At 38.8% G+C, this 20,353-nt stretch overlaps 1 protein-coding gene across 7 annotated transcripts in view; it reads left to right on the forward strand.

Moving 5' to 3' along the window:
- Window positions 1-20,353, forward strand: part of PPP3CA (protein phosphatase 3 catalytic subunit alpha) — a 322,003-nt gene that overhangs the window by 154,598 nt on the left and 147,052 nt on the right. For all 7 annotated transcript variants that reach the window (XM_059172206.1, XM_059172188.1, XM_059172170.1 and 4 more), the window contains one exon: window positions 226-426. In XM_059172206.1, coding sequence (XP_059028189.1) covers window positions 318-426 — 109 coding nt within the window. In that variant the 5' untranslated portion in view covers window positions 226-317. The remainder of the gene's footprint in view (window positions 1-225; window positions 427-20,353) is intronic.

Below are 20,353 nucleotides of genomic sequence, written 5' to 3' on the forward strand. Positions count from 1 at the left end.
TTAATCAGGGTCTTCTAGATGCAATGTAAATTTTCTTTCAGCAGTCAAATCTAGAATCAAAGAAAGAAAGCAGCCTTCCATTCTTGACAACCCTTGATTTTATTTTAATGTGGGAACTTTTAAAATACTCCAATAGGTGTTAGTAATAGAGGGAGATATTTGGTAGCTATTATTGAATTTTTATGGGGTTTGGCTAATGGAATAATTTGACGTTTTCTTTTTCAGCTGTCCCATTTCCTCCAAGTCACCGGCTTACAGCAAAAGAAGTGTTTGATAACGATGGGAAACCCCGTGTGGATATCTTAAAGGCCCATCTCATGAAGGAGGGCAGGCTGGAAGAGAGCGTCGCATTGAGAATAATAACAGAAGGGGCTTCAATTCTCCGACAGGAAAAAAATTTGCTGGATATTGATGCACCAGTCACAGGTAAGTCCGGAGGATGGAGACTGCCCACTTGTAGTCACACTTTGTTCTTAGCACCAAATCAAAAAATCCTAGATACCAAGGAGTCTTCAAATACCTTTTTCATCTTACTCTTTAACTGTCAAGTTTTTACATGAGGGAGTAAAGCTATGATACAGATATAACTATTTTTTAATTTCATGTATTAAATATCTGTAAGATGATGATGCTCTGAAAAGTGTTGTACAGTTCAGAAGTGAGGAAGGTATTCTGAAGTAATACTTTACTTTGGAGCTGATCTTGTTTATTGGTGGAAATACTGTCTGGCACAGAGGACACAAAATATTTGTTGGGAAAGATTGGACAAGGTACACCAAGACATCCACAGTGGTTGAGAAAGTGATGGAGTTAAAGCCGTTGTTCTCAAAATGTGGTCCCCAGACTAGCATTATCATCTCATCCCTCTGAAAGTATTAAAATGTAAATTCTTAGGCCCTGCCCTGAATGACTGAATCTTATTTTCTGGGCTGAGGCCATTTCTGTTTCATCAAGTCCTCTAGGAAATTCCAGTACACATTCAAATTTGAGAACCATTGAAGTTTAGGAAGAGGCCAAATTTCATGCCTTCTTATGGTATTTTGTGTCTAGAAAATGTCTTCACTTTGAGTTTTTTTTTGCTCTGTTACTTCTTACGGGCAGATACATATTTTTGTATATAAGTATAACCTCTCTTAGTCCATCAAAATTAAATATTGCCCAAAACAATGTTGTATGGTGTAGTGGATCAAATATTAGAGACTTTTGATCTATCCTTTATAGAGTTTCTAAACTTGTAAGTTTTTTTTCTCTTTCTTTCTTCTTCTTCTTCTTCTTCTTTTTTTTTTTTTTTTTTGGAAAGGCTAAAAATTTCTTGTTGTCTCCTTAATTATTATCATTCTGGCAAAGGAAAAAAAAATTAGACATAAGATTTTGTCCTTTTCATAATAAAGGGGGGTATTTTAAAATATTTCACATATACTACTGATTGCTTCTTCCAAATCTTTATTACTTGCATAATGATTGGCCTTCAAAGGTATATTTAAGTATTATTGTTAAGAGAAAAATAAGCTCTCTAGAATACCAGACCAGACCTTCCTTGGTCAAAATGTCCTTAACGGTTCTTATTCCAAAGAAATTGACAATCTTGATGTTTTATTTTTGGTTGGTAATGCAATTTTTCTTGTTTGTAATTCAAAAAATATAATGAATGTGTTTGGGACCAGGCAGCAGGAGAAATTAGCTCTGATGGTGTTAACTCAGTTTTGGCCAGTGTTGAGTAAAGCAAGCCATGAATTCACTCTGTGTGTATCACTGTGAACCCCATTTTCCATGTGTTCAAATGGAGTCTTTCTTTATTATCTCCAATTCCTACACACTGTAAAAACAAGACAAAACCAATGTCAACATTCTTTACTTTCTTAGATACTAAAATGCTAAATTTGTTTGGTATCCAGATACAAGTGTAGAAGCCACCAGCAAAAAATAAAACAAAAAAACAAACCAAAACAAACAAACAAAAAAACTACTGTAAGACTTGGTCATAAATTCCACTTATAAATTAATGATAAAATATTAGGTAAATGACATATTTATCATTAAGCTTGTTTTGTTAAGAATGAATGGCTTGGTATTTTGAGTTTATTTTTTATTTCACATGATAATGTGTGACTTGCAATGAAGAATTCATGTTAAGTTCACTAATGAGCCCAGTAGGTGGTAATGGAGGTGATAATTATCACTTAACAAAACATGTAAAATAGATATTTAGGGCAATATATTTTCTGGGATGCAGTCAGCTTTTCTTTTTGATTAGGTCCTGTGCTGAAAGAACACACAGAGAAGATTCTGGAAGAGTCAGATTTAGGATGTTTTATCCTAGAAACCTTCTGGAGCCCATGGACTAATTGCCCCCATGTTCAGTACAGATCACACTTGGTTCTTTCTAGTGAGATACCAGCAGACAGTTTGGCAGAGTTTGGAGTATAGCTATGAAGAGACTTTAGAAATCAGGACTCAGTCATGTATAACATTCCCAGGGGAAGCTAAAACCCAAAGCTTTTTAGATAGTGACAGAAGCAGCTACGGAGACATCACAGAATATGTAGCACTAGTGAAATATAATCCAAGCAGGAAAAGCTTTTCTCTAGAGGAATGTTTATATTTCATAACAGAAGCAGAATCCCAAGGAACCTCTTGTAGATTCCATTGTAGTGATCTCTTTTCCTCTTTTCTGAGAACATAAGGATGTGGAGTCATAGTGAAAATGGGAATAGAAAAAAAGAGAAGAGAAAAAAAATATTTTAACATTTGGGTAAAAGGGAAAAAGGAAAAAAAACTTTTGTATGTAATTCACCATAAAGCTAGATTTATAGTTTCATATCCCAGCCCATGAGTTTCTGAGCAAAAGCTGAAACCTGCAAAAATGCAAAATGAAATCAGGATATGTTGATAAGACAATATTACAATGCCTTTTATTTTAAGATAATTCTCATAAGAGCCTGAGCTAGCAGTGTAATGTGCATTTTTAAATATTTTGTTGTTGTTGTTTGTTTGTTTTGAGAGAGAGAGAGAGAGAGTTGGGCAGAGAGCAAGGGAGAGGGAGAGAGAATCCCAAGCAGACTCCCCCCTGAGTGTGGGGCCTGGCAGGATGGGCTCTATCTCATAACCATGAGATCATTACTTGAGCCAAAATCAAGAGTCAGATGGTTAATTGACTGAGCCACTCAGGCTCCCCATGTATTTTTAAATTGAGAATATTTGTTGCTTAGATGACTGAATCAGTAAGGTTGTCCTTTTTTTACTGATACTAAGCTATGCAGTACAAGTCATAGTTGACACTTAAAAATCTTCGGGATAGAGTATTCTTTATGTGGATCAGAACTCCACCCTTAGAAAAGATGGAAAACTCAGTTCAGAGGAGAAGGAAGAAGTGGTAGAAGAAGGAAGTAGAAGAGGAAGGGGAGAAGGAAAATAATATAGAGATATTATTTTATATGATATACAAATGATATATACACAATGAGAATGAAAGGTATAATATACAAATGAGAACCTGTGATAAAGGTTAAGAGGAAAGAAGCAAGGACTTTTAATGTGCTGGAAAAGCCTGAAGCCTGACAACTTGGTGATATCCAAGTGGTATTAAAAATAATCTCTCACCTGCATATGTGAAGTTCCTGAAAACGATGAGGTGAGTGAGTCCTGGTAGAAACTGGTAACTTCTTGTGTGGAATTCACCTTTAAGTGGGATAGTTCTATAAACTCTCAAAATGAAACAAATGACAAGTATTTTGTAGTTACACACAAAAGCCCTCCCCCACTTTCCCTCTAGTCCTCCCCACTCCCAGTTTTTATCCATAAAACTGTTTTGCTCACAAATGTTTAGAAAAAAGCCTTGCTAATATCTGTGCGATGGTTTGCCCCCGTTTTGAGAAAAACCTAGAAATTAGTATTCAAGTTATTTGAAATCTGGACATTTCATTTCTTGAGCAGGTCTTTCATGTTTAAATGAACCAAGTTGCCCAAATCACCTTCCCCCACTTGAAGTGTTTATAAGATAGTGAAAGGTTTATAGTTATTTCAGATTTTCTTTACCCTTAAAATGCTGTACATTTTATTTGGGGGAAGAAGAACTGGGAAGCTGCCTAGTCCCAACCTGGCCTTTTGGGTGTGTCCCTTTGGAGGAGATAATGCACTGTGTACCTTGCCCTTCAGGGGGTTAGAGGTTAGATTCAGATCAACCAGTGGCCTCCTCAGGGGCGTAGAGGTGACCATTAGCCAGGGGTCCGCAATCAAGACAAGGAAGGTATGAGGCACGTTTTGCTTTTTTCTCTGAACTAACTTGCCTCATTAGAATGTTAGCTGTTTCAGAGATTTAATTTGAAGAATGTATTTCTGTGTTGGAGACATTTTCCTTCTCTGATTCTTTTAGGAAAATTCCTAAAATTTCCTTCTCCAATTCTTTTAGGAAAATTCAGTTGAGTTTATCTTTGTTTACTTGTAACGTACAAATGGGATAGGTAGCCAGAGGTCAGTGTGGCCACTTACTATGGACTGAATGTTCATGCCCTCGCACCTCAATATTCAGATGCTGATGCACTAATCCCCAATATGATGGCATTTGGAGGTGGGCCTTAGGGAAGTAATTAGGGTTAAATGAGGTCATGGGGTTGGAGCCCCCATGATGGGATTATTGCAGGTTTGAGAAGAGGAAGCGATGAGAGCTCTCTCTCTCTCCTCCACCTGAGGATACAGTAAGATGATCCCTATAAACCAGAATAGGGTCCCCATCAAATACTAAATATATACCAGCACCTTGATCTTGGACTTACCAGCCTCCAGAACTGTTTGTTGTTAAAGGTACCCCATCTCCAATGTTCTCTTGAAGTGGCCTGGACCAAGATCCAGTTCATTTTGGGAATTCAATTTAATGAATATTTATTGAACATTTATCTTGTACAGGTGGTGTGGGTTATACAGAGATGAATCATGTCGTCTCTGCTCTCAGGGGGCTCAGAACAAGATGAGAAAAACTGATATTTTTGGCCAGATATATCAAACTATGGATTATACAATATATAATCTAGATCTATTCAAGCAAATTAAGAAGTACCAAACTGGATATAGCTAATTTAAATCCAGAACGTTTTCCTATCTTCCAAATGGCTAAGGTTTTCCTGCCTGACACTGCCCACTGATTGTTATGTTCTGTCTTAAGTAAAAGAAACAGTTAAATAGCCAGGATCCTAACTATCTTGATTAGGGATTGAGAACTCCTTTAGAAGGTCAGGAGCTGTGGAGGATAAGTACAGGAGGTCTCGTCCTTGACCAGAATACTCAAGGTCTGGTCAGGGAGTCCACAAAAGCACATAATTACTGTATTATTTGTTAAGAACTGTAATGAAGATGCCATGAACTTAGTGTGGGAACTCAGAAAAAGGAATGCAGGGAAGTCAAAGGTTCCACAGATTTCATGGTATTTGAACTGGATCACATCTGAGAAGTAAAATTTTACTCTGTGAAGGATATTTTGAGCAGAGTCAATGGCATATCAAAGGTAACGGCGTTTTGTGTTTTTTGTGTTTGTTTGTTTGTTTGTTTTTGGTGAAGTGGTAAGACTTGGTTTTGGAGGTTTGCCGTGGGAAGCCACGGTCTCAGAAGGGGTGAGGGTTGGGGAAGACTGAGGTTGGAAGGTCCGGGTTGGGAACGAGCCCCTGGTAGGCAGCGCTGAGACGTTCCGATACTGTTCTGTAGGCACTGGAGAGTCTAGGGGTCTTTGAGCAGGGACTTACATAATCATGTGTGTGACTAGAATCACATCCTGGAGGAGGTGAGTGGAATGGAGTGGGAAGGAACTCTGGGGAGAGGCTTTGGTTAGGAACCTATCATATTCTCCCAGAGAAGCCAAGACGATGCCTTTGGCAGGGTAGGGGATTTGGATATGATTTTGATTACAGGTCTTTTAAAAAATGATAATTAATACTAATCTTAAAACATCTGATAGTTTGTACTTGAAAGTCAGTCCACAAGGACTACTACTTGAATAAGTTAGGTGGTTTATGCAAGGATCCAATTTCCTACATTTCTTCTTGAAGTTTTCTTACTTTCCTGTTTTCCCTTCGAGGGAGCAGAGAACATTACCCTCATTTGTAAAGCAAAGCAGACCAGAAGCTTAGGTTTTGAATCCAGTGATTTAGAACTCATTTGCTGCTCTTTGGGCGGAGGGGGTAGGCCTGCGTCAGCCGGGCAAACTGCTAATCTCTCCAGTTCGTCTGTTTCCTGCAGGGGGGGATTTGTCCCTGGGGCAGCAAAAGGATTCCCTTAGTGGCTGTGTCTGCCATTTAGCATGTCAGGCAGTTGCCAGGAGAGCCCTCTGGCTTTGTTCCTGGATGTGAGAGTGGACCAGTGGCCAAGTTTAAGGTCATGGCATTCCTTCCCTTACAGCAGCTGACGTCAATTAGGAGAATTCCCCATGCCTTTACTCTGGGGAGAGTTAAGTGGGGATAAGAATCCAGTGTCTTTTGAGACCTAAAAGATCAGTGTTTACTCTCCTCCTACTGTCATTTGTCACTATCAAAGCCTAACGCGGCCTTAGTTTATATGGGGATAAAATATTACTTCTGGGGCATTTTGCCCACTTAGATTTCAGTGGCCAAATCTCGAGGGCCTTCCCTTCAGCCAGAGGCCTGTTTTGGTACCCGGCCCACTGCTGGCAGTCAGCACATTTCAGCCCGGGCCTGTGGCCGGAGCGCATCATTTTGAAGTCCTTATTCTCCTTAGTTTTGACTCTTGATTAAAAAAAAGAAAAAAGAAAAAAGATAATGTTGATAAAAGGTCACAGCATGTGAGCCAGAGTCCTTTCCCATGACGCGTTTGCCTCTCTGGTTTGGCAAGGCTGGTTTTAGGAAAACCATCTTAAGCAGGAGAGAAGGGAGTTTCAGCAGTCTGAGTTCATGTTTCTCAAAATTGAGCACGGATCAGAATCACCTGAAGGACTTTATTAAAACACAGGTTGCCCAGCTGCACCTCCAGAGTTTCTGATTTGGTAGGTCTGGGGGTGGGCCTGAGAATTTGAATTTCTAAGAGCTTCCCAGGTGCAGATGATACCCTTGATCTGGGACCTCACTGTGGGAACCACTGGTTTAAGTGACTGGTCTGAGGTCTCCTGGCTAGTAAGCCGAAAACCTTGTTTTGAGCAGGCACCATTCAGGTACCTCCTGCTTCCTTATCACACTGTATGACATGCGGTTTTCTGCCTCTGTATAAGATTTTTAAAAATCAGGCATTTTCAGTTTCTTTCACAAAATTTGTTCTTGCTTATTACTGAAAAAAAAAATGCTAAGAGTGCTATTAAAGGTTCTCAAGAAATAGAAAGAAATAAATTATTTTGGTTGTTGATCATGATTGGTTTTATTTTAAATAAAAATGTGTTGCTGTAATGCAAAGGTGGGGAGACAAAACAATAGTGCTTAGTGTATTTGGCGTACAGAGTTTATCTGTACAGTTTTTCTCAGTGAAAAGAGCTCTCACAAGCTCTTTGAGAGTGGACTGTATAGAAAACTATGGCTGGGACAGTTAATAAAGGGGGAGAAAAAGCATCAAGATCAAAAGCATCTTTATGTGAATTGTTTGGTAATGAATGGAGTATTATATTAAGAATAGCTGAGCCATAGTCCTCCAGCACTCGTGTGTAACGAACGAGTCAGTAATAATCTGTTGACCTCAGTAAACATGTAACACCATCGAAAGGAAACATTTGACAGTCATTACACTTACATCATAATTACCACGAACAGATATTTTGCTTTAAGATGCAGCATACCCTGTCCTTTTCAGTTTGCCTTAAACCGGTACTTCTCACAAATAGTGTTTAAGCACCACTGGTAAGGTGATGCCTGGAGCTGTTTTCTTTTTTCCTTCCTTTTTTTAAAACATTTTATTTATTTGTCAGAGAGAGAGAGAGAGAGAGAGAGGAGAGAGAGCACAAGCACTGGGAGCAGCAGGCAGAGGGAGAGGGAGAAGCAGACTTCCCACTGGGCAGAGAGCCTGATCTGGGGCTCAATCCCAGGACCCCGGGATCATGACCAGAGCCAAAGGCAGATGCTTAACAACTGAGCCACCCAAACATCCTATCTGTAGTTGTTTTGATAGGAAGATGAAAATCCCTAAAATTATTATCCTTAAACCTGAAAGTTATCCCTTGGAGTAATAATATTCTGATTGCTTTGTAGAAAGTTGAAATGTATTAATATATTGTAGTCAGTATTACTAGGGCTTGAAGAGAAGTAGTGTTTCAGATAATACCAGAATTCTTCCAGATGAGGAAAGAACATTTTTCCTGGGTATCTGCAGGGAAAAATATAGATGCTCTTCCTTTTGTCGAGGCGGATTATATCCATGTTTCCAGTCTCATCTCATGTTACATTTTCTCACCCAAGTGTCCCTAATAATTTCAAACACTACTGATTTTATTTTCTGGTGGGCCAGTAATGTTTCTAGGTTTTAATGGACATTCCCGAATGCTGGTCACAGACTGGTTCTGGTTTATGACAGACTTTTTGTTGGTCCAGAATGCAGTTATCGTTTTCAACTTAGTAAGAATGCTTTTTTTTGGGTATATGAAACTATGGTCATGGTAGATGGTAATTGTTTTTTTATTGCTTTTTGGTGAATGAATTAATGGGTTATTTTGTTGTAAGGCTAATATTTAATTTCTTGCTTTACATTATTGTTATAAACACTGGATTTTCTAACTCGTGTTTTCACCCGGCCCTGTGAAGGAAGCACTATTATCAGCTCCATTTTACAAATGAAGAAACTGAAGCTCAGTGGGGTGTCATATCTAAGTTTACCCTTCTATAAGGTGCCAGAACTGGTATTAAAGCCCAGACAGTTCAACTGCATCTATTCCCATTTTATTTGGATGATACAGGTCCCTGGAATTATTAATTCTGGGAGTAGTCATATAGTATGGCATTTAACAATATTGTACTGATTTTTTTCATTGTTTCATGCTGTTATCCTAATTAAACGTTAACATCTGAGGATATAGATTTTTTGTTATGGTTTTTTGGATGTTCCTCTATTTCAAAATACATTTAATGTAAATGCACTGCTGATTTGCACATAGTAAATTATGAAAATAATAGAAGCATACAGTCACCTCCAAAACAGAGTTCACATCCGTGTATGTGTATGGATATGTCTGTTTCCGTGTGTGTCAGTGTAATCATTTAAATGACTGTTATCTTTTTATTCTGTTCTTTTCTCCTCCATAGCTATTTGTCTGTTTGTGTCTTAAGTGGAATATTTGGACATACAAGATATTGGAGAAATAAAATAGATGAACTTGTCAGAAGTAGCTTCTTATAGAATAATCTGTGGTTTGTTTAGTGGATCAGTAAGGGGAAAATAATATTAAGTTTTGAGGCAGCTTTAACTTTAGTTTTAGCGCTATTTAAAATGACTATCTTGGCATATAAAATGTATTATTTAAAATATTAAATGGTTTCATACGTATACTCTTGCCAGTGTTAAGATACATTCCCTGAGAGAAGGCCGGTAGGCAGTTCTGTCCTGGCTTGTTTTTTGTCTGCGGGTCCAGCTCTCCACCAGCATCACTGCGTGAGCACTGTCTCTTGCAGTAACATGAAAGTCCATGGAGAGCTTTGAGACATGAGTCCATCTGTTGGAGAGGTAAAAAAAAAAAAAACAACACAAAAAATCACACAGAAAAAACCCACAAAAAAATCCCAAAAGCTATCAAAAGTTCAATGTTTATTTTTTAATATTAAACACTGATATATATATATAATATGTATTATATATATACAAATTATATATATATATAAATACAAGAGTAAATTACAAACTGATAACAAGTCTCCTTTAAGTTGCCTTTATCATATAAAAATGACACTTCTCATACAATGTGGTTTGTAGAAATAGGATTTTATGGATTATATGAAAAGAGAAAACCAACAAACCAACCCCACATCTAGGGGGTAATCAAATCTTTTTCAGAGATTTTTATGAAACAGCATCCTATTTTAATATTCTAAACAAAATTTAAATTCCTGCTATCATTTGGTCACTGTTTGACTTCAGTTTGGTGTATAATATGCTTTCCTGTAATTAATTTCTGTTCACAGTTGATCTTGTGGTCCGTGTATTAGCCAGTTTTAGACACAGAGGCAGTGTTTCATTCTGTTCCTTAAGATATTTAGAGTTTGGACACCAAGGCTTTTGAACTTCAACTTCATGAGAGTCTTATATGTAGGCAAAAAGAAACTTGACCTCTTTTTCTCTTTCTTTAAGCTTTTCTTAATTTTTTTTTCTTCTAATACTGTCTTCTGAATTGTCTTGTTTCTTATTTACAATGAACAAAGCCCGGTGAAAGAGTAAAATGAGGATTTATGGGAAGGACAACTGTAGGTAAAATTTAAGGAAAGATAAAATTATTAACCAGACCTTCTTTTTCTGTGAAGACTCCATTTGTAGTTTTTGTTTGTTTTAATAATAACCGATGACAAGATACTGCTTGATTCACAGTGCCTTTCTTTCCGGATTCATATTCTTTGTTATATTCACGACAGTATTATTGTTGTGTCCTTTGGGTTTTGTGATTAAAGTCTGATGTTTTGCTCTTAAGAAATTGATGTGGAATTCATGAATTTGATTCCACTTCAGAGACGCAGCTGTTGACATGATCTCCGCCCGTGCTCTCTGATTTGAGATGCCATCTGGTGGTATGCATTCGATACATCGAGCTGTGCTTTTCACTGCCATCGGAGTCTTTATCCTTCATTGCTTATGAAGGTGAATATTTGTTGAAATGACTTGCAAAGACGTCTGTTTTCATTTCAAACAAAGGATCTTTTGTACCTTACTTTCTGTTTTCTCAAAGTAATATGCCTCTGTGCCTTGGTCTTTATTAGCCTAATCTGATTCTTTCTTAAAACAACACTGACTTTGAAAATCACGCTCCAATGTTAGGAACGCAGAGCTCACAGACTTGAGCTCACAGAAATTTGTAGATATTCAGCATCTCCTTTAAGATCCTAATTACATATGCTTTTCATTTTATTTTCAAGTAGTATTTCAGATTGGGTATTTGGATATCATGTGACGAATAGGAGATTACCAGATAATTCTAAACATGAAACAGATTATTCGTTTAAAATTCTCTCCCTCATGTTTTAAACATTAAAGGCCAATTCCTTCAAAGGTGGATCTTAGCTTAATCTTAACGACTGCTTTCTTCGCCTTCTTCAAGAGATAAGCTGGTGATACTTATTAAATATATATCAAAGCTAGGTGAAAATTTGGAAAGTTAATTGTCTGCATTATTGATGTGAAATATCCATTCCACTTAAGAACCTGACTTGAGGAAATGTCCAAAAAAAAAAAAAAAAAGAGAGATTTTTGTTTTATTTTGTTTTGTATTTTGGGAGCTGTTTTATATGAGTTGTGGCTCCTTAGCTTAGTTTATTGGGGGCATGGTGGCAGTGAGGCTATTTATAGAATCTTTTCCCTCTGTGGGCTGTTCAGCATTCTCAGATTATACTCAAACTTCTGGTTCAGCCAGTTTATCTGGGGGAGAAAAAAATAAAAGAGAGAAAAGAAAAGAAAAAAAGGATGGAATGAGAAGAGGTGAGAAAAGGAAGTGTGATTTAATCTCTGCTGGGCCGATCACCTGAGGTCCCTCTCAGGACAGTGCCATTGACTAATGACCACGTGCCAATAACTTCACTTTCACCCTATGTGGTATCGGGGTTAAAAATTATGGATCTTGGGACACCTGGATGGCTCAGTCATTAAGCGTCTGCCTTCGGCGCAGGTCATGATCCCAGGGTCCTGGGATCGAGCCCCACATCAAACTCCCTGCTCACTGGGAAGCTCACTGCTTTTCCCTCTTCCCACTCCCCTTACTTGCTTACATAAAGTCTTAAAAAAAAAATTATGGATCTCTAGATTTGCATTCTGGATCTGCAGTTTTCTAGCTTTATACCACTGGGCAGCTTGTTTCACCTCTGGAAACCCCAGCTTCCTGATCTTTGAAGAGATGAGGTATTAGTCTTATGCCTGTTGCTTCCAATAACGTGAAATGCTGCAGCCACAGCTAAGTGCCCAGTAAACAGTAGCTGGGTGGTTATTATTGCTACATCCATTCTTGTCATGGTGGTTATTGTTGTTGTGCAGCTAATATTCCAGCCATCGGTTCTCTTCTAGTGTTGGGTGATTGGAAGCCCAGAGAGCTCCTGATTGCTCATCTGGATTTTGTAGCAGGCATCATGCTTCTCCTTTCATGGAATAGGTCAATACTGAGAAGGCTGTGGAATTCAGGAGGGAGCAGACAGATCCTCCTGCTGATGGCTTCCCACCCCTCATCCTTTCTAAATTGCAAATGAGTTTCAATTTTAATTAAGGAAAAATACATTTTGCATTTGTGAACATAGTTTTTGTCCATAGTCAGGACCTTAAGTAGAAGGAAGGAATAATGTGGTACCTGGCAGGCTCAGTCAGAAAAGCATGGGACTCGGTCTCGAGGTTGTAATTTCAAGCCCCACATTGGGGGTAGAGAATACTAAAAATAAATAAATAAATAAATAAATTAATAAACAAACTTTATTTTTAAAAAAAGAGGGAATGAAAAAAATTTAAAAAAAAATCCTGTGAAATGTGAGGTATTAAGTTATCCTTTGAAATTGGAAGTAATTCAAATATGGGAGGGTGGGTCTTGCTCAGGCATCTCAAGTCAAGTGGTAATTTTCCATATTTGACAGCTGAATATCATTTGACACAACCACATTTTCGTTTCAAATTTGATTGATTGACTTTTTAAATAACAGTTCATGGAACTACCAACAAAGTGCACATTATCTAGATTTTACATTTCCTATGTAATATGCAACTGTAGATTGCTCTCTGACATTTAAATCAGATAAATGTGACTGGGATTTCCAGTGTTTTTTTTGTTTTTGTTTTTGTTTTTTGTTTTTTTTTTAATGTTTTTTTTGTTCTCTTCCACTGGCCACCCTAGGGCCAAAATCAATGATAAGTGGTATTTGTCTTATGTGTAAGTCAGTGTATGCTACACAAAAGACAAATACCATACATTGACATATTAAGATGATTCAAATATTTTTAAGGTTTTCATTCATTGAACATTTACCCTGGTACAAACACTGTGCTAAATACACACATACAATGGTGTCCAATTGTCAAGCATCAAGTTGTAAATCCTAGGATGGTTTAGAAAGTCTTGAGTGTTCCATTGTCCATAAATATCTTCAGTCTCATCTAATACCTGGTTCCCTCATTACCTCTATTTTCTGTGACCTGTCCACAATGGCATTCTTTCAGTTCAACTCTGTTACCACTTTCCTTTTCAATAAGAGACTTGACACATGCTCTTCCTTCTTTCCAGAATATCCTTCACCCCCATACACACATTCAATAATCTTGAATAGTGAGATTTCAGCTTAACTGTCACTTTGTTAGTCTTCAGGGATGCCTTCCCTCACTAGTTCATATAGTACCATGTACTTTTTCCTCAAAATATTTATCATAGCAATAATATTATGTTATTTGTGTGATCATTATATTGAACTTTCTCTTCCTCACTAGACTATCAATTTCATGAGGGCTGACCCCTTGTCTGCTTTTGTTCACCATTTTATCCTTACCATGTAACACAGTGACTGTGTCATGGTAGACATTCATTAACATTTATTAAATGAAGCGATGCATGACCTCAACTTATAAAGTTTATAATATTCCCTATGACCTTAACATGATCACATACCATGTGTTGATACCATATGTCAAAGAGAACCAAAGCCAGATACCAGTTAAAGTGGTGAACAAACAAACAAACAAACAAACATTTTATTCCTAAACTATTGCAAATGGGGAAAGAGACCAGTAGAGAGCTGAGCTCTGTTCAGAATATAAGGACAAGTAGGAATTGATAGCCAAAGAGTGAGGCAAGGAAGTCTGTGGATGGAAAATTACTAAGAGGAGATTTCAGGGGTACAGAGATTCTTGCTCAAGGCAGGCCAGGGTGATCAGATATCAAGGATAAGGGGATTCTTAGTACCACTGGACAGGCAAGCTAAAGACATGGTCCAAAGGATGAGGCCTGGAGGAAAGAAGCCTCAGAGGAGCCTGTCTAAAGTTTGGTCAGAAAGAGAGTCTTTGGGGCACCTGGGTAGCTCAGTGGGTTAAAGCCTCAGCCTTTAGCTCAGTTCATGATCCCAGGGTCCTGGGATCTAGCTCCACATCAGGCTCTCTGCTCAGCGGGGAGCCTCTTCCCCCTCTCACTCTGCCTCTCTGCCTACTATGATCTCTGTCTGTTGAATAAATAAATAAAATCTGTAAAAAACAAAAAAAGAAAGAATCTTTGCCAGTCCCTCCTTTTGTTCAAGGAGAGAAGACACATTCTTTTTCTCTCTCAATAACATAAGTCCATTTTTCATTTGGTCACCTTCTGTTCATTAAGGACCAACTGAATCATCTATTGAGACTTGGTGATAATTGCTCTACTTTGTAACCTGGAGACATTTAGTAAGAGAGATACCTATAAAAATAAACAGAAAGGCAGAGATTAGAGGCGAATCAATCTATATGCCCAATTTCACAGGCTTTCATGGGTCCACCAGAAGCCTAGAACCTGTCATCTTTTCTCAGCAGTGACAGCATGGTGATAGCAATGCAAGGAATTTCTTCATTTGTCTCTGGAGTCTTCCTGATTACTACAAAGGCATGAGTTAGATTAGTGAGACAAAAGTGCAGTAGTCAGTTCAACTCCATGTCCAGAGTGATACAGTCATTGAGGACAGTGTACTGGGTTTCTCCTAATTAGCAAGTCATAGATTCGAGGCCAGTAGTGATGTTGTCCAAGAAGAAGACTAACTGTTTCAACAACGAATATGACTCTGTTATTGAATCAAACTTTTTCATCCAGGCAATGGATTCTTTTCGATGGTATCCAAAAGGTAACAAACCTTTCCCCAAAAGCAATGAGGTTGTGGATGGGACTTAGGCCCAGTTCTGTAGCTGTATTTTCTAAACATCTCCACAGGAACTGAGATCACCTACAAGGGAATCTATGATGCCCTGGGCACCTTTTTGGTTTCCACAGTGAGAGACAGGTGAACTGAAAGGAGTGGGTTTTTATTTTAGAGCTAGTCGAAGAATGGAAGAAAACTGTGGGTATGATGAAGAGATTGGGAAAAGCAGTAGGTCAGCAAGATCTGGTCCAGTTTTCCAAATGACTTGGTTTCCACAGAGTAAGAATCATGAGGGGCTAGTCAGGAGTCATAGAATTAATTCTGTCTTAGGTGAGGGTCACTAGAGAATGTGAATTTTGGGGGTGGGGAAAAGACTTGTCAGACATAGTTCATGTGTAGTTGGGTTGAGTCTGAGGAACCAGACCAGGAAGGCTAATGGGACCTTTCCATTGAGCTGAGGAACATGAGAGGGACCGGAAGCTGCTTGGGAGTCTTATGGTTGCATTTAGTGATGGCTAGGTAAGTGTAATGACAAATGCCTGTTTCAGGAAAGGGACTGGTTGTAACATTCTGATGGAAACAGACATGATTATTGCAAAGATACACTGGAATAGGTTTGGGGGTTGACTCCTGATGGGCAATTGTCCAGTTTCAAATGATGGAGGGAATGGGAAGAAGGGTTGTCGCCGAGCAAGCAAGGAATCTGGGCAGAGTCCACTATGCCCACTGGAAAGGGAGCTGTGTACCAACAGTCTGTCCGGTAGAGGTCAATAGGAGACAGTGTGACTGTATTTGTCTGGTAGTATACATTATTTTAAGGGTCAGTGCTGGTCGAGATTTTAAATACATCTTTAAAAATGTAAACATTAACTTTCTTTTCAACCAGATTTTGATTTTCTGTTTAAGTGAGGCCTAATGTGAAAGCTGTTAAATCTTCACCATACTCCTGGCAAAAAAATAAAATTTGAACATGTGTATAGAAAGTGAAATTGCAGGGGCGCCTGGGTGGCTCAATGGGTTAAAGCCTCTGCTTTCGGCTCAGGTCATGGTCCCAGGGTCCTGGAATTGAGCCCCGCATCGGGCTCTCTGCTCGGCAGGGAGCCTGCTTCCCTTTCTCTCTCTCTGCCTGCCTCTCTGCCTACTTGTGATCTCTGTCTGTCAAATGAATAAAATCTTAAAAAAAAAAAGTGAAACTGCAGTGGAGCATGGATGTGTTCACCCTTGTGTTCCAGGTGTTCCCCCACCCCCCATAATGTCTGCATTCTGTGTGTCATGAGAGCGCTGCCAGGATGAAGGTCTTCCACCTCGCGGAAAGACCATTGGCTTCGGAATCAAATACGTTTTGGAATCAAATAAGTTTTAATCCTGCTGCTGACAAGTTACCTAACGCCTCCCTCTCCCTTTACTCATCTTGCAGATGGTTGAAATAATTTCTATCTTACACCGCTGTGAAACTTGAGGTAACATAAGAAAAAGTCCTCATGCAATGCCTGGGATGTGAGAGGATCTCGAGAAATGAAAATTATCATTTATTACCATGAACACTGTCATATATGCACTTAGACTCCCAAATCTTCTGTACATAGATGGATACCTATGCTCATATTTAGTAAGAAAAGAAAAAAATGTATATATTTTTTTTAATTTTTAAAGATTATTTATTTATTTATTTATCTGATACACCGAGAGAGAGAGAGAGAGAGAGAGAGAGAGAGAGAGAGAGAACACAAGCAGGGAGAGTGGGAGAAGGAGAATCACACCCCCTACCAAGCTGGGAGCCTGAGGTGGGGCCATCCCAGGACCCTGGAATCATGACCTGAGCCAAAGGCAGACACTTAACGACTGAGACACCCAGGCACCCCTGAAAAATATGTTTTTCTGTATGTAGCATCCTACGCTGGACCATGATATGCTTGTAGGGATCATGCTGTTTTGTCTTCTAAATGTTAACAATCATTTTTGGTAAGAAACATCAAACATTTGGGAAACCTAGGTGGCTCAGCTGGTTAAGTATCTGCCTTCGGCTTAGGTCATGATCCCAGGGTTCTGGGATGGAGTCCTGCATTGGCTCCTTGCTCAGTGGGGAGCCTGCTTCTCCCTCTGCCTGCTCTGCCTGCTCTGCCTGCTCTGCCTGCTGTTGGACTTGCTTGTGCTCTTTCTCTCTCTCTGACAAATAAATAAATAAAATCTTAAAAAAAAAATAAAATAAAAAGAAGACCTACAGACAAAAAGTTAAAAAAAAAAAAAAAAAGAAACATCAACATTTGCTGATTTGTTCAGTGCCTACTTCTTATTTGCCCTTTTGGTACAAATCAGAATTCATTAAAATAATTCATGATCGAAAATTCAAAAATTCCACTCAGAGAACTTATATAAACGCGTCCCTTGTTGTGTTTTGTTTTGTGTGCTTTCTTAGTTCCCGAATTGCACTTTTCATCTGACTCACAGATGAGTTCCTTGACGTTTGTTTGGGTTGCGAGTAGGATAGTGGTTTTGTTTAGATCTTCTTGTCATTATTCCACTGAAAGAATACCTTTTTCTGAGCGTAACAGGAAAAGGAAGATAAAAATGATGATAGTGGTGAAAACTATTGTCTGAAAGCGGTGAGAAAGAGTACAGGACCATGAATCAGGAATCCGGGGAGGTGGCTGCACATTCCGACAGCAGTTTCTTCCTGCAATTTATGAGCAGATGGTTCGCGGTGATCTCAAAGCCCTTTTTAGTGTTGATTCTATGAGTATATTTCTTACTCCAAGTACCTATTACAGGACTTCAAAGTGAATATCTTGATTAGATACTTCATTAACCTTCTCAGGGCTTCCTCCTGCCACCCTTTCAAAACATCTCTGTGTCAAAGCGGCAGATAACCTCAACTTCTGTTATTGTGTGATTTCGCTTTCCCACCATAGGATGGTTTCCTAACCATTTCAGAACCACTGTTTTTTTTTCGTGAGTTCTTCAATAACCAGCATGACTTCTGTCATTAGGAACATCATCTGTGTTATAGCTGAAGCTTCCCTGCCCTTCCCCACATGGCATTTTATTTGTTTGTTTGTTTGTTTATTTCTTTAAAACATAGAAGGGCTCTTTCACCAAAATACTTTGTCTTCTTCAAGTATATGCTTTATGCTTTTCTAATATAAATAACGAGTAAATCGGCTGCTTTTTAATTTGAATGATTTTATGGTAGCTGTGTAAAAAAGGCATTGTGAAAAGGGAAGGGATTTGTAATTTTAAGCAATAAACTCTGATATGTCACTATGACATAAGGAGAAATACATATTTGGTTCCCACCCCCAGTTTCTGACACAGAGCTCCTAAAGCCCATGTAGCTCCCTGAGTCATGGGCATTAGAGGATCATCTCACGGAGCACTGCTAAATAGCTTGCGGTTTCCTGGGTGATAGGAGCAACTTTTGTTCTAATGAAACAACTCTGAGTGGGCTCCTGGAGGGCTTCAGGGGTTCCACCTCCATCTTCTAGGGGAGAGGAGAAGGACAGTAGGTTGAGTTAATAATCTATCATGCCTGTGTGATGAAGCCTCCATAAAGATGTCTAAATTATGGGGTTTGGAGAACTTCTGGGTTTTTTAACACAAGTACATGCCAAGACAGCAGTGCACCCCAACTCTACACGAACAGAAGATCCTTCCATACCTTGTCACATGCCTCTTCCTCTGACTATTCATCTGTATCCTTTATAATATTCATTCTATAAACCAGTAAATATAAGTAAATGTTTCTCTGAGTCTCTGCCCAACATTGAGGGGTGTGGGAGGGAGGGGTTGTGGGAACTCCCAACTTTGTAACCAAGTCTGTCAAAAATGTGGTTCTCTGGGGTTGGAGATTGGTTGGTGTGGGGGAAAAGCCCAATATATATGGTGCCAGAAGTTATGTAAGTAGAGAAACAGTCCTCCTCTAATCAATATAGCTACTGATGTTTTATGGAATGTTGACCTTTCTTACTCCATTTCCTTGTTAGTTTTTGTTTGTTTTTTGAGGGGTGGAGGGGTTTTTATAGTGGTTGTATATAAGTAATAGAAATAACTTAATGAACACATCCTTTATTCCTTTAAGGAATTAAGATTTGCTCATAGATCTGATTGCTGGCCATATCAATCCCTATTATTAAATTCTTGACTTTGAAAAAATAGATATAAATTTTTTCCCGTGATCGTTTTTCTGTTGTGAACAGCCATCTTAATTTTGTTTTTGGAAGAGATTTAGAGATAACTTCAGCTCCCAGCCTCAGGGATCAGGAAGCTGAAGGGCACTGGTCTGGTAAGGTCATTCACTGCTGGTTAGTGCTGAGTCAGGCACAAAACCCCATTCCCTGCCTCAGTGTCCCACTGCCCTCTTTGTTCTGTTACGTGTTTGCTTCTGAATAACAATGGAGAATGTTGATGATTACTTCTGTAGCATGTTTAGTGTTACTTTTGCAGTTTAATTTCTGTTGCCTTTATTAGACTTGAATATACATTTATATACATTTAGTGTACTTTAGTATTTATTCTTCAGTGGTAAATTTGAGTTTTTCTGCTCGTTCCTAGCCTGTAGATCACATATTAACTCACTTTTCCCTACTAACCTTTAAATAGAGTAAGCCCTTAATGTCCTTCTCATTTTGTCCTTGACCTGGAGTTTTCTTCTGCTTCTTACATCATAGTTGGCAGCAGGGCACAGGTAATGACCTGCGAGGCGTGCTGTTTGTCCATTCCATGACTATCCTTATTTAACTGCTGGAAATGTTTCCCTCATCTTCCCCCATAATTACCTTTAAATGTCTTCAGACTTGAGAAAGTTGGGTTTTGTGGAGACCGCATAATGCTAATGGGAGCCTACCACAGATCTCCATTCTCTGTTTCCTGTGGAAAATGGAATAAAATAACATGTTTTAGTTTCCCAAACTTACTCCATGGTGTGGTAGAATCAACCTTATTCATTCTATTTGTGCCTAAAGAGCAAACAACATTTTGCCCCTTTCCTGCAGAGGTTCCTTCCTGGCCAGCTCTGTCAATTTGAAAATAGAAAATAGAAAGTGTTTCATGTACCAATGACGATTACTTCTCAGTTTCTTCCTTCTCATCTAGCATTTGGGGCAGGTTCAGGCATATGCATCTTTTAATATGGTGTACAGCTGTGGAATTAGAAAGTTCTCGATGTGTGCATGCCATAGACAGCTTGAACTCCTTTTGCGCTCTGGATACTCCTTCTTTAGCAAATACACAAATAGAATCATAAAAAGTACTAAATCTGGAGGGAACATTAGGGATAAAAGCAAGGCAAGTAGTGTGGTGGGAAGAATGGCGGACTGCTCCGTAATCAGCTGGGATAACCCTGGAGCCAGGCGCCTCACCTGCCGTGTGTCGGTTTTCTCTGGAGAATATGAGCCAGACGGCGA

Source organism: Mustela lutreola, chromosome 1 (genome assembly GCF_030435805.1).
Source record: "Mustela lutreola isolate mMusLut2 chromosome 1, mMusLut2.pri, whole genome shotgun sequence".
Taxonomy (NCBI): Eukaryota; Metazoa; Chordata; class Mammalia; order Carnivora; family Mustelidae; genus Mustela; species Mustela lutreola.